General features: G+C 42.5%; 1 protein-coding gene across 2 annotated transcripts in view; it reads right to left on the bottom strand.

Moving 5' to 3' along the window:
• kirrel1b (kirre like nephrin family adhesion molecule 1b) overlaps nt 1-22,463 on the bottom strand; it is a 78,679-nt gene extending 56,216 nt beyond the window's left edge. For both annotated transcript variants that reach the window (XM_044024081.1, XM_044024090.1), the window contains exon 1: nt 22,038-22,463. In XM_044024081.1, coding sequence (XP_043880016.1) covers nt 22,038-22,083 — 46 coding nt within the window. In that variant the 5' untranslated portion in view covers nt 22,084-22,463. The remainder of the gene's footprint in view (nt 1-22,037) is intronic.
• Between the last annotated feature and the right edge of the window lie 1,022 nt (nt 22,464-23,485).

Raw genomic sequence — 23,485 nt, 5'->3', positions numbered from 1 at the left:
TAGCAGTGACACAGAAAAGATGAAGCAATTCAATTTCTTGTGCATAGACACACGCGCGCACACACACACACACACACACAGACTTTTATCTTTGTAAGGACACTCACTGACATAATGCATTCAAGACCCTTAACCTAACCACAATGACTGAATGTCGAACCACAACCTTTACTCTAATCCTGTGATCTAAACCTAATTCCTGAAGTCCAAACCCTTCAACAACCCTTTGAAGATGTGACACACACACACACACACACACACAATCTTGGACTTCTCCTCCAATGTGATAAATTTTTCATTCGTTTTTTCTTTTCTTTTTTTTTTTACTCTAAAATCATCAGTGAAGAAATCTTGTTTTTGTGACCGACTGCTGGAGGGAGGAGGGAAATGAAAAGTGATCTCTGTGGAGTTGGGCTGGAGGACTCGCTTTTTAAAGACGTCTCTTTGCTCCCACACATGCAGCCATGGGGCAACTGTGTGTGTGTGTGTGTGTGTGTGTGTGTGCATTATACACATGCATATGTCATGACAGCAGAGAGTCAGAGTATCTATGCTTCCATGTCTGTGTGTATTGTTGGGCTTTTTTTGTTTGCTCAAATACTGTATGTGTTTGTGTTCATATCAGTAAATGCATCTCTACCTGACTGTGTGTGTATGTGCGTGTGTGTGTCTGTTTACAGCAAAAGGTTTTTCATTAGACAAAGTATGAAGGAGGTGGGGGGAGATAAGGAGGAGGTTGGAGGGAGGACATCTCAGTCACAGGACTATCAGCAGGGAAGCAGCTCCATCGGACCATCCATCCATACACACACACAGAGTATCACAAAACAACAGTACTTCAAGAGTAAGTACAAACGCATTACTTTAAAGCGAGTATCTCATATTTGAGAGTGTAATTCATCTCAACTAGGTGCTGCACCGTATTTCAAATGTTAAAGTGAAATAAAAAAACTCAAGTGTTCTCAAGTAAAAAGGCTGCGTTCAAAATCTGGGTTAAGTAAAAGCACGTAAGTACAGGAATAGCAGAGATATACCCGTGGGTAATAGAGAGTCTCACTCTTTAATTACTGATGCATTAAAGATGCAAATGTATTAATGAGCAGGTCTTAATATTGTCTGACTCCAATGGTACGTCCTAAGTGTCGTACGTTTCTTAGCAGTGGGAAGATGTTTTCAAAGGTAACAGATGATGATATAAAAGTCATTTATATTTTAAATGACTTCTTTTTGTGGACACTGTAAAACTGACCCGGACCGTCATTTAGAGGAGAAAAAGGTCGACAATGAATAATTAAAATCTAAAAGTGCTTTGTTTTAAATCTATTGACACTGGTTTCTAAATTGAACCTTGAAAATATTCAAGAAAATCCATCAATATGGAAGTAACATTTATGTTTCCATGTAAACCGATATATAAAAAGGACTCCGTGTTCATTTGACTTAACTTTTTTAGCCAATTAAAATGTTCCTACATGTATTATCTGTGCAAATAGAAATGTTTTAAAAGAAAGTCGTGAAAAGTAATCTTTGAACTTACTCAAAACAAAGACTCAGTCTTGTGTTACCATGATCACCGTGATGCACTCACACTCATCTCTTTATCTAGTTCAACAAAATGCTTGCTTTTTCTTTTTTTTTACTTCAACAGTCCTCAAACAAACCTGCGCCAGTGTTTACCCACAAACCCCGGCCTTTGCATATGGTAAACTTCCCAAATATCAAAGACCCAAAGGCATGAATCACAAACAGCTCACTTCCTGTCTTGGCCTGAGTGAACGTCAAGCTTCTGTCGGAAACATCACACTAAAGGAAGCTTGACTTTCTCTTCCCAAGGGAAAAAAAACGAAACTAAACAAAAAAAAAAAAAAATCCAACAACAGCACGCAGTCACAAAATCAACTGTTTGCATCCTTTGGAAAACAACAACAGTGAGCTCTTCATGTCTTTCATTTAGTGTGTGACAGAGCCTTTAAGCACTTCCACAGTTTGTTCATGTGTACCAGCTGCTGCTCACATTTTTATTTAATTTTAACGACTGCACTGTTACATAAGATGCAAATATCCTCAATGCTGACATGTGTGGAACTTAATTACATTTCGGGTCAATATCTTATTAAGAAAATAAGATTACGTTGGCACACACACTCTTATGCCGCATTCACGTTGAATGTGACACAAATGTTTGGCATAATGAGATGATGGAGTTGATGCAAAGACATGAGAAGACTCCACTTTACAACAGTGCACAACATGAGGACACAAGGAAATATCACTTAAAAACCAGTTGCTGGTCTTTGAAACAAAGCTCATTTCAGGTTATTGTTACATCAATTCTGCAAACAAACAACTAGAACAAGGAAACGGGATCATTATGTCAAACTGAAATGCTTTAATAGTGTTTTTATTTACAGTGTATATGTACAAATGAAAAATAACCGACCGGCTATTTGTCTACAGATGGATGGGACTGATGGGATGTCCCCACCAATATTAGAGACAGGACAAGTGTATAATGTATGAGCGGTGACTTTTTAAGGCTAACAATAATAATAATAATAAAAAAATCTTGGTTCAGGCTCGGGCAGAGATTCTAAACTCTGAGGCAGAGAAGGCTCCACTGTCGTGTATGTTTCTGCAACGGCGTCAATCAAAAACTGGTTCCGCCTTTCACACAGTTCGTCACGCAGAAGCCCAGCCCCCGCGCCTGCCCACTGCTCCACTGACTCGCGGAGAAGCTGAGCTTCCGTGGAAGTGGCGTTTTGTCCAATGACCGCCGAGCTCACCGCAGTGAAACAAAAAAACCTCTTCTGTGTCGTCCCATAGAGAAAAGTTTTAACGTGGAGGCTGCTACGGGGATACGGAAATCACGTAAGACGATCCGTCGGTCGAGATAAACAGCTGATTCTGAACAAACTAGTGAAGCGCTCTAATCGCATATTGAAATGCAAATACAACACAGTATTTTAGAGGAAGATGAGCTTCCCTTGCCGTCTTCGAGCAATCTCCACTGCTTCAAACCCATTTAATGCATGTGGTGAAACACAAAATCAACCTTTCTTGGAATCTGCTTCCACCAGATACACTATCTCTGAATGCAAATAATCTGCTACTATTGGGATCACTGCATATCCACAGCATTTGTTCAAGGCCTGCCCGAGTGTCACACTGATTCATCTTGGCACGAATCCCACTAGGAAATTGTTATAGGGCTCCAGCAATGATTAAAGAAACACTTTCTCATTATTTCCTCTCAAACAGGCACAGTTACAGTATCAGCGCAGACACAAGGTGATGAAATGGGTTTTCTGAGAAACTATATTCGGACTCAAGGTTACAACACCAGCTGACACTGGTCATTATAGCGGAGGGTAAAGTATTTGTGGTTGGAAGCAACACAAGAGAAATGGACTCATGTAATGGAGAAGCCACCACGAAAAAGGACTAAATTGAAAACGCTTTGTAAGAAACCTGTGAAGTAAGAATCGATCCGAGGGCAATACATTTGGGAGAGAGTCCATTTAAAATGTCGCATAAATGATTCATTGTGATGAGTCACTGTTTGCATGTTTACGTTTTGTCCAATCAGTGATTTCAATACGAATCCAATTAGTGTGTTAGTGACTACTATCAGTCAGCACATTTCCATGCACAGTTTAATCGAGTTTAGGCCTCAGTCTTAGACTAAGACACTTGCCGAGACCGAGCAGACATGCGGAGGAGAAAAGTGAAAGGTGAGATGGAGGTTTGTAGTTTTGTGTGTTTTATGGCTCTCGTGGTTGCAGTGTTTTATCCGAAGAAAGACGCCGGCAACAGTATCGCAGTTTGTACATGGAGTAATGGGACTAGGAAGGTTAGTCTGACTAAGACTAGTGCGATTTTAGTCGGACTAACGTGTTTACATGACATTAAGAAAACCACATTAATTTCTCAGTCTGACTAAAATCAGACTTAAAACATGTACGTAAACACACCATTATTAAGTCATCATCCAAATATCATTTACGATTATGAAACCACATAAAACCACCTGAGTTCTTTCTTACTCGTTTCAGGAAACAGGTTTAATTGAACACTAACATATCAACATGTGATTTCAAAGTACGAGAGTATTTTCCACATGCAGTCTCGTATAGTATGAGAAGCATTTTCATACATTTTTTAAAACCAACCATTCCTGTGGGGGATATAAACTGCTAAATGCCCCCGTGTTGTTTTTCATCTGGTAACAAACTGTGTCTTCATGTCTGGTGTTAAGTGCTGAGCACTTAAACAAACGAAAACAACTGCCTGCTGCTGCTGTCGATGATAAGGAAACTATGTTTAATGAAGAAAAAAAAAACCTTATATTTCCAGAAAAAGCCAAGGGGTTGGGTGACAATTCTCCAAATGTTCAACGGTAAACACAACCACTTTAACTTCCAATTCCATGCATTGCTACAATCGAATTATTGATTAAAAAGGAACTTTTGATTAAAGGTTAAAGGAAAACTAGTGTTTGTGCTTCCCAGTGACAAACCGTGTTCAAAGACGCCACACATCTCGATTCTAAAATCATCAAGTAAAGGATCTCCTTGATCTCCTGAACAGTTTCTGCTGCTAATAAAAAGTGTCTTTGTTTCCAGCTCAAGCATATTCCCGAGGTAACAAACTATTTATCTAAGGTTTCCTGACTCACAGTTTCTGCAATTTTCCCAGGACAAAAGGGTCAGTTTGAAATGGGGGGGAAAAAAGAGATCACGTTTAGTCATTCTGTCCATCCGACTGTATTTTCCATTTGCAGGGTGAAGTTAAGTCAGCTATGTTTCTTTTTTTAATCCCTCTCTCGCTCTCTCGCTCTCACTGAACGTTGCCGTTATTTCACTGTTGATTTGTTTTCAGAATATAAACCTGATCACGATTAGTCAGTGCACACCCGAGGGCATTTTTCTTGTTGTAGATGAATCACAAATAGAAACAGCAGTGAGTTTATCCATCAGTTCTATTTGACCTCCCTATTCTACTGAATTCGTTCGAGCAGATAACACACACCTAAACAAAATAAAGACGATTAAACAAGTTATTAAACTACCGTCAGTATCATTATGGTTGACTATGAGCATCGCAGATGTCCCATGGAAAAAGGAGAAGGAGGATTGAGTTGGAATTACTGAGTCACGATTGGTCTGGGGATTATTTAACAATGTGAAACATTAAGAATGGCATTGTATCTTTGCGAATCACAACGTTGTTATCCCACAGGATCTTATTATCCCTGACTGAGAACATTGTAAAGGTTTGTGAGTGTAGAGAGGAGTGGACAGGCGTAATGTGACGCTCTGCCTTTACAGTTTAAGAACAAACATCGAGGCCATGAGAATGTTAAGTGCTGCCTTGTCCAACATTAACTCCATTTTCAAAAGGTCAGGACCACAGTGGAGCACAGTGATGAATCGAGCACTTCATTCCCTGACTTAGAAATCCCCCCTTTCTTTCTATCCTTCTTATTGTATGGTGGTCTAACCTCTGCCCCCCCTCCTTCTCTACCTCTCCACTTCTGCCATTTCCTGTATTTTCCTCTCATTTCTGTCACCCCCACATCTGTGGTTTCTCTGGCCACTTAATGGAATGCATGGCATTTCCTTACTCCTTCCCTCCCCCTGTTCTTCTCCTTCTCCTCCTCCTCCTCCTCTGTCCATCGCTCCCTCCCCATGTAATGAAAAGTAAACTTTGACATTCGTCAACTTGTCCTCCCATCAACAATCTGCAGTGTCCAGAGGAGGATGTTTTTCCGCAGCGTGGCGTCTCCGGGCTAAAATGCCACTGGCGACGAGCCCTGACCTCTTTGCCTCATTCCCTCGCTCTTTCATTGACTTATTATTCATCTGTGTCATTCCTCTTTCTCTGTTTTCACATATTCTTTCTTTCATTTCCTTTTCTCTCCTTGTATTCCTTCTCTCTGTGTCGCTTCCTAATCTCCTTTTCTGTCTTCACCCACTCACTCCTTCTGTTTCCCTTTAATTCAATTCTCTGCTCAGTGTTAATCTGGTTTTTCTTTTCCACTGAGCACGCTCGTTCTCTTTCACTCCCTCTTTCATTCTCCAAGTTCATTGATAAGGTCTTTTGCCCTCTTCCTTCCCCCAACATTTCATATTCCAGTGCTCACAGCTTGAATCAATAGAAGTATCGCAGCTAATTCCACAGCTCTACATCAATACCCAAAGGCTCCAGTCTCCTCCATCACCCCCTGCCTACCTACTTTGAATATTCAAATATATATTATGATAAGGTGCTTTTTTTGGGGGGGTAAACACATTAACGCGCAGAGCGATGAAGGATTTTCAGCATCGTTTGGATTGTGTTGTTTCTGTTGACTTCTTTGGTTCAAACTGCCTGAGAAACAAAGTAAACATGGTCAGAATGTACCACTGAAAGCTCAATGAAGTGGTTCTCTACATGCATTAGTAAGCACAGTTGGATCAGGCTTTCGTTGCCAGCAAAAAAACAAATCTATTCTTGCCGAAGCTGAAGCAAACATTTATGGACGGCATGTGCTAGATTTAATAGTATTATCCTCACAGGTAAGACGTTCTTTTCCCAGAATGTCTGCATATTTGATTGAAACACAAAGTGCTGAAAGGACAAACCAGAATCAACGTGTGCTACAGGAGCCATGAATATGGCTGTCTTTCTTCCCCCCTGTCTTAACCCTTCTTTTTTCGATCGCTACACATGTTCTCTCTCCCTCCGTCTATCCTTTTATTCATCCCTTGCCTTCCCCAGCAAATCCAAAAGTTGTGTCGCCATAGCAACAGCTGCTGTCTGCAAAAATTACCCAAATCCCTCCCCTTCTTTTTTACCGCGTGTTCCCGGTGACATTCAATGGATAGCGTCGCATTCTGATGTGGGAACAAGCAAACGAGTCAGGCGGGATGAAAAAGCAAAAACATATACATTTACAGAGATGGGGGAAGAGGATGATGCTGAGAGAATGACAGAGCAAAGCAGCGGAGCAGAAAGAGGAGAGGAGGGATTAGAGGTGGAAAAGCCTGGTGGCCAGAGAGGCAGCCAGTCAGCCAGAGAGAGAGAAAGCGGAAAAAAAGGGTTTGAGACAGAAAGCAAACACAGACTGGGGACGGAAGCAGCAGAACAGCCAGGCAGACACGCAGACAGCCATGCAGCTACATAACACATAAACAAACAAATAAACAAAAGAGTAAACAAAGAAAGGCAAGCCGGGGGCACACAAACACCCTGAGGCACACAGACAAACAGAGAGGGAGAAAGACAGACGAGGAGACTGACCCAGCGAGAAGGGCAGCATGTGAAACAGGTAGCAGGCAGAGGCGAGACAGACATGTGTCGCCATGGTAACACTGAAACCAGTGAGTGTAGGAGAGAGGGAATAAGAGAGGTGGTTGTGGTGGTGGGGGTTAAGAGGGAGAGAGATATAGGAAGCATGGCGTCCCCATAGTAACACAAGCACAGGGATCCTGTGAGAGGGGATGCAAGGCCGGCATGCACACACACACACACACACACACACGCTCGCACAACAACGACACAAAAGGCACATTAAGAAAGTGGGAAAGCTCGTTCTTCATGTCCCCCCCACCTCCACCCCTTATCTGAAGTGCCTAACAGCCTAATTTGCATCAATGTGCTTATGTTGTGTGATGCATTTGTGAGAATTATGAGCGTCTTAATGCATCGCAGTCTTAAGAGAATGAATGCATCCAACATGGCACTCGTGATCCTCAGACTCAGAGTGCGCAGTGGTATTATCTCTGCGATGAAGAAAAAAAAAACAAACATGTAGTTGTGGAGAAACCCAGCTGGATGGTGTAAATTATTACAGCTCGCAGCATTATTCTTGGTTGGAACGGCATACAAGGCAATCTGTTGTCTTATCATGTGTGCAAGAAAAGGCCAGTTTCCAGGATCATGGCTGAGCCAATTCGGCAAAGACAATCACATTCAATTGAGATAAAGCCTCGGTGGAAATCATGTTGCTGGGAAACTTTCCCCGGGACACTTATCAGACGCTGGTAATTACTCTTCAGCAAACACGCCAGCAGATTTGCAATCATTGTACCACTTAATCAGAACATTGTGAAAGCGAAAAGGCTGGTGGCAAAATTTGACAAAACGAGTCAGGTTGGTTGACCTGAATGTTGTGCTGACGACATCGTTGCCAGGAAAAGAGTCACCAAATGTGGATTATTTTACGCTGAGAGTTAGCAGCGGCAGCAGCCGTGTCTCAATGAGCCCAATGTTATTGAACAGAGCAGAGCACAGAGAGCTAAATGAAGCTAATGGCTAACACCAATTCCAGTTGGCACGTGCTGCTTTAGAGGATCATCGAGAGCCGTCGCAGCTGAGCTCAAAGAACGGACCGTTTTGGGACAATAACTGTCGCTGAAGTCGTCATTTTTGCTTTTTGTTTTATGCATGAATAACACTTAATAGCTAATAGCTAGCCGGCTAATCCAGTTGGCACCTGCTGCTGTAGAGGCTCATCAAGAGCTATCGCAGCTGAGCTCAAAGGACGTGGATGGGTGCATGTTTTCGGAAAGTACTGGAATTGTGACAGAATTTAAATTTAGTTTTAGGCATAAATAATGGCACAAATAATTTTGATTACCTTGACATGTTTCCACCACTTCCTGTGGTCTTCCTCAGAAGGGTCATGTGATGTTACATGTGACATGCCTTGCTTCCTGTTTTATACAACCAGCAGGGGAAGACTTCGCCCCCTGCTGTCTGACATGAGGACAGCATCCCAGGTGTGCGATAGGATGTAAAATGCCTCAGACAGCAGGGGGCGCTGTCTGACAAACCTGTATGAAATAACTAAGACCACAGGGAGTGGTCGAAACATGTCAAAGTAATCAATTGCATATTAGTTAAATATTTTGTTTCACCCGAAACATTTAGATTTAACATTTAACATTTAGAGATTTAGATTTAACATTTAGATTTAGATTTAGATTTAACATTTAGATTTAGATGTAACATTTAGATTTAGATTTAACATTTAGATTTAGATTTAGATTTAACATTTAGATGTAACATTTAGATTTAGATTTAACATTTAGATTTAGATGTAACATTTAGATTTAGATTTAACATTTAGATTTAGATTTAGATTTTTTAGATTTAGATTTAACATTTAGATTTAGATTTAACATTTAGATTTAGATTTAACATTTAGATTTAGATTTAGATTTAGATTTAACATTTAGATTTAGATGTAACATTTAGATTTAGATTTAGATTAAACATTTAGATTTAGATTTAGATTTAACATTTAGATTTAGATTTAACATTTAGATTTAGATGTAACATTTAGATTTAGATTTAACATTTAGATTTAGAACATTTAGATTTAGATGTAACATTTAGATTTAGATTTAACATTTAGATTTAACATTTAGATTTAGATTTAGATTTAACATTTAGATTTAGATTTAACATTTAGATTTAGATGTAACATTTAGATTTAGATTTAACATTTAGATTTAGATGTAACATTTAGATTTAGATTTAACATTTAGATTTAGATTTAACATTTAGATTTTATCTCTAAATTGACAAATATAGTTGTAAATGTGCAAAAAAGTGACCCTCAGAAATTCATACCAGTTTTTTAAACATTGTTTGAAGCTAAATGTGACAAAATGTTGCCGTTATTTTCAGCGTGAGCCGCTTTACAAACGGCACCCCATATATAACAGCTTCCACTCCTCTTGGAAGATTTTCCTCAACATTTTCAAATGTTTCTGTGGGATTTTGTTTTGGTCCATTCATTCTGTAGAGCCTCTATGAGATCAGGCACTGATGTCAGCTCACAGTCTCTGTTCCAGTTCATCCCAAAGATGCTCGATGGGGTCGAGGTCAGGGCTCTGTGTGGGTCAGTCAAGTTCTTCCACACCAAAATCGACAAAACCACATAGTCGGAACAGAAAAGAGCCTTCCTCAGACTGTTGCCACAAAGTTGGAAACATAGCATAGACCAGAACGTCCGCTGAAGTTTGTCCTTCATTAGAGAAAAGGGGCCGAGACCAAAGCCTGTTTGACACACACAAATTCAGTTTGTGGCCAAATAGTGTATGCACCAGGCAATATGCCAGCCAACTCGTCTCTTTGGTGGCTGTTGACATAAAAAGACGGTGGATAGCTCTTGTGCTCCAGGATGGCAAAACAGTCACGGACAAGCAAGCGGGAAAACATTTACCAGTTCACCGACGAACCCAGGAGACGGCAGAGTTGGATCACTGCCATGAAACGTACTTGAAGGCAGCACAGAATACAGAGTGATGGGAACCCACAAGCGAAGGATTCTGCAGGTTTGGACTAATGTCTCTGGTGGCATTGCACGGGTCTGTCAGGTTCTGTGATATACTGCGAGATCTCCGTGGGTTTGAAGCGTGCTGTGAACTCTTGGCAGCCGGAAACTGGTACTCACACATTATCTGGAGCTCCACAGCTTTTACATCTTTTTTTTGTTTTAGGCATAAATGATAGCTGGGAGGTAATAGCTAACCAAACATCCCGGTTGGCACCTGCTGCTTTAGAGGCTCCTCGGCGATTGCGGCTGAGCTCAAAGGAAGGACAAAGTGCATCACTGCTTTTGGACAGCAGTGAAATTGTTGCAAAAATCATTTTGGTTTTATGCAGAAAATAATGCACCCTAACAAACATCAGCACAGACTGTTACCGCAGGTATCATTGAAAATCCCCCCCTTTTCCCCAGATGCAGTTACTATTGTGTTGGCTCATTAATGCATGCTCAAGTCATAATTACTATATTACCAACAGCACTTTAAAGTGCCATAATTGCAGTGTGTGGCAGATGGCTTTTGGCTAACTGGCGTGCATTTACGCCTAATGGCTATTTGCTATCGGTGTAAAACAGGCTAATGGTTCGCTGGCCAGCAGCTATAGCTTAAAATAGACAGCTGTCCTGTGTGGGCTCGGCCAGAATTCACGATGTTCTCCTCATTATCTGCTGCGGTGCATTTACCAAACAATGATGGCCCCATAAACGCAAATGAAAAAAAAACCCATAAACAATTTTGTTTTGTTGTGTCTAATGTCAGAGTTCACTGAAGCTAAATCCAAAAAGATTCATTTATGCAGAGAAATTGGCCCGAGTAAAGGACTAATTATGACGACCATTCTTCTTGGAAAATAATTAGACGTATGCGAGTCAGTATGAGGAATGTAAATCGTTAACGATTGCATACTGTTTATCATAACTGCTGTTCAAAGCCAGACCGTGCGGATGTTAACAGGCAGTAAGCTTCACAAAAGACATTCTTCTTCTTGTTTTCTTCTTTTTCTTTTTTTTTTTACAGCAATTTTATCTTTTAAGTCAAGAGCGAAAAGATGGGGAAACAGAAAATGTGCATTCCCCTTTTTCAAACAAGCACACTAATTATAAGGGATTAAGTAACCGTGTTGGGGAAGAGTTAGGAAGTCTGTCTCAAAACCTTTTGTTCCAAACCATATTAATTTCACCGCGCTCAGTTCAGCGTTATAACGCTGTTTCAAAGGACAAATCTACAAGGTGTTTGTCTGAGCTGTGGAGAAAAAACAGAATAATGTACAGAAGCACACGCATGCGGCGCGTCATCGTGAACGGCTCACATTCACTGTCAGATCGCGCACCTACAGCTTTACAGTGAAAGCATTTCACACTGAAAAAAGTTTCACAAAGTGCACTAGCAGTTTAATAATTCAAAACAAAATAACCTTTGGGGCTGCCCGTGTGCTTTGCAGAGACATTTCACCAAGTAAAGACAACATGGTGGGAGCAGTGGCTGGTCTACTGCAGCTTTTGTGTAAATTAGGCCTTTTTTTAACTCATCTAAAAACCCAGTCTGAACTGGAAAAGGTTACAATATACATTTAATCCCGCAATAAACAGGGTTTTAATGAAAATGTGACTCTCGGGTGAAGGCCAGACACAAGACTGACATTATAATGTGAGTTTGAAACCATGCACTCGTCAGTCGCATTAGTGACGATATCGTATGTAAATATAGATCATGATAAACTATATATAACAAATATAGATTTTCAACACAGAAAAGACGTTTCCTGCTGTAGTGTAAATTCCCACACTCAGGAAAGAAGCACTGAACACATTTGACATCATTTTATATAGAAAACAACACCGCTGCGAGTCACAGTGCGCGCACACACACACACACACACACACACCGTATTACCAGTTCAGGATAAAGAATCCAGTCACTCTCCCCCCCGACGTGACCTATGTCGGCTCTTATTTCAGATCATCATGTAGCTTCACTGCTTTCAGGGAAACAGATCAAGGCCTCTGTGGTCAGAGCTGTCTGAACCTGTGGGACTCTCAATCAATCCATTCCCTTGCTCACTCACGCTCTCTCTCGGCGTCACTCTCTGTGTTTCTGATAGCTCACTCACCCCTCTCCACACAGAGATGGAGGTCATGTGTGGTCAGGAGCTGAGAATGGACAATCAGGCGGCCGACAGACCCGCTATTATCATGGTGAGACCTCACTTCAAGCAGCTACAGTCGCGTTACACGTCTGGTTTTAGCTGCCGTTCGCGGCGTGAATAAAATCCTCAGTGGTCCTTGGAGAACTCGGTTCTTCTTCTTTTTTCTTTGCAAAACACATTTCACGTGAATAGTTGAGAAGTTGTTTTAACCTATAAGTTATGACACAAATCATTTTCAAGAGCAAAATGTATCTAGAAACCAAACATAATGTAGAGAGAGTTACATTTTCTACTATAACATAAAGAATGACATAATGAAATAATGAACGTTGACCACTGACAACAAATATGATCTTTTTCAGGGCCATATTATCATTAAATTAATTAAAATATAATGAGCAAAGTTTTTGTATCACAGGGCAAAAAAAATCTTCATCTCAGGTATGGTTCTCAAACTGTGGTAGGTGTACCACCAGTGGTACGCAAGCTTCCTCTGGTGGAAACAAATAACAAACCAAAACAAAAGCATTTATTATAGTAATCCTAATCTAATGTCACGTGTCGATGAGAGGGCAAATGATCTTATTGGGATTAAATCTGCCTTCTGTGAAAAGTCTATAGCTGACTTTGCTCGGTCTATTTTTTGCTCGGTCTCACTTGGAGAGTTCAGTATTTTCTCAGGTTGCACTCGGTATAAAAAGTTTAAGAACCACTGGTGTAGACGACAGAATAACGCAGTAACTCCTCTTTTCTGTTCGTCACCTCACATGATCTCGCATCCTGAACCCTGGACGTCTCCCCCACTATTTAATTCTACAATAAAAGTGATATAATAGGTTTTTTTTTCAATGAGCAATGAGTAATTAATCACATTTTTAATTAACTTCCACGGTCATTCACTGCGGTGCTGTAAATTCGCTCTTTCTTTGCTTATCTTGCCTTTTCATTTTCTTCCTATATGTTTTTTTTTAAAAGTTTCTCCAAGTCATTTCTTTCCTCCCTCTTCTTCCGTTGCTATGGTAACACACACTCTCTCTTTCACTCTATCCCTCCTTCTGTCTCTCTCTGGTGCACCCCCACTTTCCCCACTCGCTCTCTCTCTCTCTTTTCCTCTCGCTGTCTCTCCAGTGGCTGGTTGGATGGTTGCTATAGAAACAGACTTATTTAAAAGAAGAGCTAAGAAATTATCTTTTTCCCTCGCTCTCTCCCCCCAACACGCTTGCTTTTGCGTCTTTGCTTCCCCACACACTTTATTTTTTCATTCCCATCTTTTTTTTTTTTGTTCCTGTGGGCTGGTATGTTGTGAATGTGCACACACACACACACACACGTGCACAGCACACACACACTTGGACACCAATAATATGACAAAGGGAATATATTTTTGTCTCTTTTGACATTTTGAGGAAATCACAGAGTGATAAGAAAACAAACCACGGCCTCGTTCTATTTAACTGCTTTAATTGCAAAGGTCCTATTGCTTTTTATTGTCACGAATGACTGAGACACTTGTATAAAACAGAATCTAACGCGACGAGAAGTTATCCTGAGATGTAAAAAGGCACCGAACAACAAATGTTTGCCGTCCTGTGTAAAGCAGAGCAAGTCTGACACAATATCCACCTGTGACACCACTGTGGAAAAGAGAGACAAGCGATGCCCACTCTTCACTTCACTGCCACCGCTGTGAGCTGCGAGCTTATCTCCTGCACCCGAGCGTATCAGGCTTCACTGAGGGGAGATTGTGTCACCACCAACCCCCTCCCCCCCCTCCCCGCACGGCATCACCACCTCACCCAGCTCCTTTCTCCTCCACTCGCCTCATCAAGCCTCGCCAAGCGGAGCGGAGCAGAGCCCATAGGGTGTTATCAGTTCCTGATAGTTATCGACTTACATTAAAACATAAGAGGAGAGAGAGAGGGAGGGAGGGAGGGAGAGAGACAGAGAGAGAGGGGGAGGAGGGAAACACAAACAGAGTGGGTGGTGATGGATACCAGCTTTCATCATCTGTAATCATGTTGTCCATCTCCATCTTTTAAACCGCCGCTGCTTCTTTTATCACCGTCGAAAATCCGCCAAAGGAACAGAAATAATAAACGGGGATGAAGGGATATCTTGAAACTTTACAACAAAAAAAAGAAAAAGAAACCTCATTCCCATGCAAAGAAATCATTTAGCAGCACAAGTTCAGTGTCTGATAAGTGGAATAAGTTTGGGAAAATCCTCGCTGAGGGAGATTAGAAGGCACTAAATGTTAATTTAAGTCGAGCCGGTGCATGCTCAGTCTGTAGGGTGTGAAAAATTAGGATTATGATCATCATGCATTGGATTTTTCAAAGGAATGGTATTAAATATTACAAATGTTGCCTTTAACAGAGGCTTTAGTTTGGATATGGAGTCCTAGTAGAGGTTTTTTTAACCGCTGTGTTATATGAGCATGAAACAAAGTACTTCACTCATAATACTGCGTCCTCAAACATCACCCATGTTGACCAGCTACATGTATGACATGGATGAGGCTTCCTCGCCACACTGGGCTCTTATTTTTATTCATATCTGTGCACGTCTTCTGAAAGCCTCCGGGTACGCACGACTTTTCGAGGAGAGAGTCGGTAAGAAACTCAACAACAAGGACGACGATGAATGAATAAATGAATGAATGAACCTTAAGCACGCAAATACAAGAGCTAAGACGCTAATGATGCAAAAATCAGTGTCCTAATTAGTGTGAGTGAAGAAATATCTGTAATAAGTTCACATCGACCTCAATTAAAATGTGTTGTAAGATGACATTACAGTACATATTAACTATATGACAGCCCATGGCCAAGAGGTAAGAGAAAATGAGGGTGCCCCTGAGCAAGGCACCCAATCGCCCATTGCTGCCCGTGTGCAAAAAGTACTAATTCCAATAAATCAATGCAAAGATGTGATAAGACTCTGACTTTGGCGACACAAACTGTGCTAAAGCTGTTTGTCCAATTTTACCGGTCAGTATTGGTTGGGGACCGTTGACATGGCACAGAAATCTGTCCCGACCTCAGTCGAAGTCAAACCCACAAGGTGGGACACAGGAAGCATCAGAAGGAGGAGGCGACAGGAAGTAGCGGGAGTATAATAGTAATAACTGTTGTCGTGTAGTGTGTCCGCAGCGTCACATGTGCAGTTCGCATTGTTCAGGCCCTCGAGCACAAACTGCATCAGAAATGGAGTGAGACCGGGATGAGGAGTTGGATTACCGGCCTGAGGTTCCTGACGTTCGAGGAGACGCGAGTGTCGCTGGATCACAGGTGCTGGATGCACTCGTGTTCACTCAACACATCCCGCTACTTTATAATCCGTGTTTATTTCAGAGTTTAATAATCTGTCATTCAAGTAATCACGAGTTAACTGAGCAATTCTTTCATTGATTACGTGCTACTGGCTGCTGCGTAAGGTATTGAATAATTGTACTACACACACACACACACACACACACACTTACCCAGCAGCAGAGGCAAAGACAAGGGTGTGTGGGACCTTCTGATAGCCATCTTGTAATGGATCAGATTGATTTGATTCACTGCGTCGGACAATTTCTCATTCTTATTCCTCAAGATGTCTCTGAATGGATTTTATGTGGGAGGCCCATTCAACTCTCTCTCTCTCTCTCTCTCTCTCTCTCCTCTCTCTCTCTCCCTCTCTCTCTCTCTCATCTTCACACATGAGACTCTCAGACGACGGGCGAGCAAGCGAGAAAACACGGGCAGACATAGAGAGAGAGGGAGAGAGAGAGGGAGAGAGAGAAGCAGAAACATAAACTACCTCCACTCTCGGACTATTTCATCTCACATCCCTTCCTTCATACATAAAAAAAAACAACAACAACGTTTAGACTTTTACATTTGATGTCTGAATTTCTTCTTCTTCTTTTTTTGAAAGCTCCTCACTGGAGAAGGCGGCCAGTTTTCTCCCTCCCTCCCTCCCCACACAAAAGCTAAGGGTTACTTCCAGCCTTTTATCACTTTTATTGAACACACACACACACACACATGCAGTGAAAGGGACCGGCTTTATTTATCCTCGGTGGGTTGAGGACTCTGGCGAGGGCAGTGCTTTGTGCACTGCAGCGTGCAGCTCGGAGCGGCGGTGAAATACGCTGGAAATGCCTGGAGAACTCCAGGAGCTGCTCTCCCAGGAGAGCCCCATCCATAACAGGCCTGGCTCCTTCCCTCTGCTCCCTCTCCACACATAAATCTCTCCTCCTCCTCCTCCTCCTTCCCTCGTCCACACGCCTGCATCCCTCCCCCCCCGTCATCTTTCTTTTTTACCTCCTCCTCATTAGCATGTCCTCCCTCTGTCTTTACTCCTTCACACCTCTTCCTCCTTCCATTTTCTCCCCACTCACCTCCTCCTTTACTATCCTGCCTTTAAAAACCCTAATACACATCGATCTCTGCTCTCTTCCTTTATTCTCTCCTCCGTCTCAGCCCTCATCCTCCCTTCCTCTCATCTACATGCGCCTCCTTTGTAAACTCCACCTTTGTTTCCTCCATCCATCCCTCCCACCATCCTCTCCTCTTCCACTACGGCTGCACCATTTAAGTAAAATATCTAATTGCGATTTTATTGACAGCAACTAAATTTCCTTCTCCTCTCATTCCCCTTCATTTATCTGTCCTTAACTACACTTCAGCACACACCCCCTTCCTTCCTTCCTTCCTCATCTGCTCTCCTCCTTTGAGGTCCACATTTCTCCCTTCTCTTCACCACCTCTCCACTCCTGTGTCTCCATCTTCCCCTCCGTGTCCCCTCCGAGCCTCGTTGACATTTCATCCCTCTCTCCTCACTCTCCCTTTGACTGTTACCGTTTCCATTTGAAATGCCTCTCCTGGCTTCATCTTTCGTCTTCTTGTCCGCCCTCATGTACTACCTGATATTTGTTCTTTCTCGACTCCCTCCGCTCCCTCTCGGTCCTCCATTATTCAGCCCGACAGACCAGCTAGATTGATGAGGGTCGGGTCTAATACCAGACGTTGTTTTCTGTCAGGATCTGCACATTCTCTTCAATCTTTTAAGGGCCTGGTCAGACTCTTAATGTCCACCTGTGTCCACATTACATCAATTTGAAGGCGGAATGACAGGAAAGTTACCTTGATCTACCCAACGACTTCTCATTTTTTTTCAGATCGACTTCTCTGTCTATAAAGTCGTTGGATGACGTCATCGCGGAGGAACGCAGCTTTCATGAAAGTGCTCTGTCACATTAACAGTCAACTATGTGTGACGTGTACTTTTCAAAGACATTTAAACAAAACGAAACGGTATTTTTTAGGTTATTTTAAGGAGGAGGTGATTAAGATCTCTCCCATCCGGTTCTAGTCTGGGCTACGTCCACACCTGGAGGTGAGCTTGACTGCACACAGTCCAGTTGGTGCTCAAACCTTGGTCCAAAGGGACGACGAGATCAAGCGAGAAAGGTCAGAGACGACAAAGACAAGGGAAAAACGCCTGGTGAGAGATCACCGCCACTGTAATGGAAAGATAACATTGAATATGCATGCGTTTAACACACGGAAGCCCTCATTTAGTATCAATGGAACCCCCAGGCGTGTATGTGCCCACACACACACACACACTGCTGCAAATGAAGCAACGGCTAATTGTAGTGATTATTTTGATTGATTTATTTATTTAAATTGATATAGCTACTTCAAATACAGCCTCCTTTACCATAAGGATATCATATCTGTCAGATAGTTTGGGATGAGACACACACACACACACTTAACTGCACCACTGATGCTGTTTGAACCTCGGCTTAAACAGCACTCGTCATGTCATTCTTAATTATCTTCATTTGAGAGTACAAGGCTTCACATTGGAGGGGCTTTTTTTTTTTAACCACCCAATTAGAGACACAGAGTCAGTCAACCTTTTCTATTTGCTTTTATGGCACAATCAGTACAGTGTGGCACTAATGGCCAAGGCTGGGGGTTTGATTCGTCCTGAGGCTGCTCATGCAAGAAATGCTCATCAGTGCTGCTTCCAATGAGGAAATCCACCAAGATGTTTAACTGCCAATGTTATTTATTAATATCTCCCTTGCTTGTATTGGAGATATATATATATATATATATATATATATATATATATATATATATCATTTACTCTGAAGTCATAGAGCAACATTCCATCACTTCTGGTCCACTGCTTTTTTTTTTTGTTGCAGAGAACTACCACGAGGCTCAAGACCTTCAGGAAGCCCAGAGGTCAATGTCTATTTAGTTTATGGTAATTAGATAAACAGTAAATTTGCTGTTCTTTACAACGTCATGTGGAAGGACAGCGGTCCTGAGTGAGAGCCACGCGGGAACACTGTGTTCTAATTCAAATGTGCAGGGACACAAAGACATCGTCACAAATGTGTCTTTCAGTCTTTGAACAATCACAAATTCTACCCAACTCGTTAATGACGTAGCCTTTAATCTTTGGAAATCGGTGACTGTAGTGGAGAACGTCACCAATGACAGTCAACAAACTCGGATCAATCTCTCCATCGACTGAAGATTCTGCCGATATTTCAGACTCTTTCCCGTTTTACGTTTCTTTGCAGAGTAGGCAGTCGTCGTCAATGCTGGACTCATAACATTTCCACTGAGGTGATGTCTACTTGCACCTGCTTAGGATGGAGCCCCCTCTCTCAAACAGATTGAAATCGAGGAGCAGAGGTCCAGTTGGGTCTTGGTTCACTTGGGTTTCATTATTAAAAACTAACTGTCTTTGCTGGAAATGACAAACAAATCATTAAAGGCCGACCGAAGTTGTACTAAATATCGTCGGTCGTCTACGTTGCAGCAAATCCGAAAGTCTAGAGTAAAAAAGCAGCTGGGTTGGCAACAGATTCTACATGTTTTGGAATGTTAGAGTCAAAAAGTTTTCTGGATACACTTCTGTGAACATTGTTGGGTGTGCATCGTGTTGTAAAGCATCAAATGCTGATGGTCCAGCTGGGCTGCCGCCGCTGCAGCAGACACTCCAGCCAGTGGGGCCCCTTTCTCTTTCTCTCTGTGCTTCCTGAGCGCTCCTGCTCTGCCTCTGTTTATCCTCAAACATCCCCTCTTGTCAACAGATTAGGACCGAACCCCGCTGTCTCTTCCTTTCTTCGTCTCCCCCTGCCTCCGTCTCTCTGTCTTTTAGCCTGTCTCTTTTCATCTGAGCCTCCGCTCTCTTCTCGTGATGGCAGAGAAAGAGAAAAAGGAAAAAATGTGCATGCGTGTGTGTGTGTGTGTGTGTGTGTGTGTGTGATAGAACAGGTGCTCGCAGTGCAAGAATTGCTTTGCTTGCATGAACGGGCTGCAAAAAAAAGTTCAGCTCAAGCAAAAGTGCTGTTCAAGAATCAACTCAGGGAAGCAGACTTCCTCGCCTGTGGTTAGACCAAAGCTGGCAGCGCAGGGTCGGTCTAACAGATCACACTGGCAACACACATATATGCTGTATACATAAACACATACAGGGCCGTACGGTAATTACTGGGGCCCGCAGACATGCGGTCAACCACACCGCGATGTAGTTGGCCTGTGTTTGTGAGACACAGTCGGAGCTGTCAGCGGAGAGAAGCAGGCAACAGACACCTGGAAAGTCCAAACAGGCTAAACACACATTAGGCAGCAGCAGCTGCATGTAAGGGAAGGATTCACTGTGATCACATTTACAGGCTTACACCGGCTCAGCTGGAGAAACTCATCTGCTGCTCTGCTCTGTTTCTGCTGCTACGTTCTCTGCTGTTCTGTCGCCGGTCTATGCTGATCTATGCTCTTCATTTACTGCTGTCTGCTCTTCTATATCTGTTCTCCGCTGTTCTGTCTCCATTCTCTACCACTCTGTTCCCCGCTCTTCTGTCCGTTCTCCGCTGTGCTCTATTGTTCTCGTTGTCCTGGTGTTTTCTTCCGTTTTGCATAGGTTTCTGCCCTGTGCTCGTCTGTTATTGTGCATCGTGTTCATCACTATCAGTATAAACCAATTATGAATCAAGAATCAGAGCAATAAAAGAGCCAAAGCCAAAGATGCGATCAGAACACGGCAGAGGAAGCAGAAACAGAACAGTAATAATGGAGTCTTGTAATGGACCTGTCCCAGTTTCCACACTGTCTCTCACCCACTGGGATTGACTTCACTGTCCCCTGTAGATGAGTGGTAGACAATGAATGAATGAATGAATGAATGAATGAAAAGATTCGACATGGTGTCATTGTTTTCTAACATGATCATATTCGACCCTGTGTTATTCCACTCAGGTGGTCTCCAGCCTGCGAGCTCCACTGACTGTCTGTCTGTCTGTCTGTCTGTGCAGGGGACAATCTGTGGTTCATCACTGGAGACCCAGGTGCTGAGACAGGTACACACACACACACACACAAGGCTGTGTGTTCACATCAGACCACAACAATTCATCACCTCTGTCTTCGTGATTGTCCTCAAAACACAAACTCACACTCAGCCTCTTACTGTAGCCCCTGTGTGTGTGTGTGTGTGTGTGTGCACGTGTGTAAACAGAGAGCAGGGGGAGGGGGGTAATCTATCAAGGTGATCGATAAACAGGGACATTAATATTAGTAATGGGGTTCTTCTCCAGTTCAGTGAATATGTCTCCGTCTTTACGGTAAAATATGAATTTTTCTTGGCACCTGGACGTTTTGCAGCGAGGCCGTGTGCGCACGAGCACGCGAGACTCTGCTTGCATGCTAAGAGGAGGGTGCACTGGGTCTCTCACTCTCACACACAAACACACACACTTTTCATTTCTAAAGGTACTGGCCTTTACTCTCCACACACACACACTCTCTCTCTATACACATTGTACACGAAGTGATGCAGTGCGCGTGCGTGTCCCATGTGCGTGGGCGCGTGCGTTGGGAATTGATCCGGTGTGACTCATGTTAAAACCCGGCGACCAGACTGTGCACAGCATCCTCGTCTCATCCATCATCCCCTGCTGGCAGGTTATGCGCAGTGTGTGTGTGTGTGTGTGTGTGTGCAAAAAAAAGGTAGAGTGCGCGTGCATGCCTCCTCCGTTGACCCACACTGCGTTTGTTATGTGTCAACCACATTCATCCCCTCATGCGTTTCAAAGGTCACGTCAAACAATGTCTCGTGCAAACGCTGCACATCTTTGTGCCCTAAACGTGCAATTATAGAAAAGACATAAATGAACGCAACATGTCTGGACTGATTGTTTGTCTGTTTGTGTATTTGTTTGTTTGTTTGTTAGTTACCCCCCCCAGCGGATCAGGGACCCTGAACACCCCAGCACTCTGTAACTCTCCAGCGCCACTGAGCTGTAATAATGATGATGTCCAGAGCGGCACAAATCTATAACAGCACAACACATTTGCAAACACGCACGCACGCACCCAGGCGCGTGCGCACACGGTGCCAGACGCACAGAAAACACAAAAGCGCAAAAGACGCACAGCAGCGGACAATAGAAGATAGTCAACAACATAAAAAAAAAAAAAGAAAGACATTGAGGCAGATAAAGGAAACTTTGTGGCGCTGCCACTTTTCACCTTTACGCATGAAACATCTCTCACCTTGGTTCAAAGTGATGGCCAAAGTTATGATCCACAGAGCTGGCATGGTTCAGCCGAGCGCATTCAGATTCATCCCCTCGGCTCTGCTTCTCTGAAAAGACACCATCAATTCCTCTCGACCTGCTGGATTTAGCCGGAATCCTCTTTGAGTCATGAGAGAAAACGGGGACAAATTAGGAGAAAAAACACATTAATGGAAGAATTCCGGTGTTTTCTTCTTCTTTTTTTTCCTTCTTTCTTTTCCTTAAGTCGTTCTCCGGTTTTCCTGTGCGTAAAATAAACCTGGTTCTACTTTTGTGCCGTATTATTCTCTCTCTCCTGATTTCTCAATCTGCGTCCCTTTTTTCTCTGTGTACCTCCTATGGATTCCCATTTAAACAAGACTGAACCTCTCTCTCTCTCTTTCTCTCCCTCTCCCACACACACTCTCTCTCTCTCTCTCTCTCCAATCAGTGTCCCCACCACCACCACCACCTCCTCCTCCTCTCTCCACCGCCTCCCTGCTCCAAAGCTCCGTCAGGACTTCGTAGAGAGGAGGATGAGGAGGCGGAGGGCGCCACAGTGGTCGGAACAAGAACTGCACTTTGGACCTGAAAATGAATCTAAAATGTTTTGAAAGGCGATAAAATAATGTATTTTTTAAAATTTAAGGAAGATCTAAAAGGAAGTGTAAAAATCTACAGGTATATTATCATCTATAGTTTGTTTGTTTTTTAAAGAGAGAGCCATATTATAAATAAATAAATATTATAAAAAAAACAACAGCTATTTACACAAACAATGATGTTTACACAAAGTTAAAGACAATATGACATGAAAGCAATATTTAAACAAATTATTTGAGATTTTGGGTTCTTAAATGGGAATATGTGTTTGTTCCATATAACAAAACAATGGGTAAAAATTAGAAAACATCGATTCATCAACATTTTCTGGACCAAACAAGTACTCGATCAATAATGTACAGCTTAATCTATTTGGAAAATGATCGTTATTTGCAGCCCTACAGCAGTTCAACTATGGTTTTTAATGTTAAAATCAAAAAAATTACAATTAAAGTAAAAGATACAACCAAGAAGTCAAGTGAGAGCGAACAAAGGAGTAAAAACAATGCAGGAGTAAGAAGTTAAACCAATAAAATGCAGAATAAAAAAAGAATCTACTCACCCTGCGTCTCCTCAGGGAGATAAATAAGTAAAACAACGTCTTCAAAAAAATTCTTTAAGCATCCCCAAATAAAGTTTGCCTCACAAACTCTGGTTCTTACCTGTCGACACGATCACCATTGACAAACTGTCAAACTGTCCCATCTTCTCCTCTCACAGATATTCAGCTGTGTGAGCATCGGGACGACTTAGTCTGAGAATTAACTGACAGCACATGTGCAACGTGGGGCTGATGATTAACATCCATCCCTCCCCAGCGTCAACATGTGGAAACAACATGAA

The sequence above is a fragment of the Solea senegalensis genome, linkage group LG1 (assembly GCF_019176455.1).
Source record: "Solea senegalensis isolate Sse05_10M linkage group LG1, IFAPA_SoseM_1, whole genome shotgun sequence".
Taxonomy (NCBI): domain Eukaryota; kingdom Metazoa; phylum Chordata; class Actinopteri; order Pleuronectiformes; family Soleidae; genus Solea; species Solea senegalensis.
The sequence above is the reverse complement of the archived record's forward strand: the minus strand, read 5'-3'. Positions and strand labels throughout refer to the sequence as shown.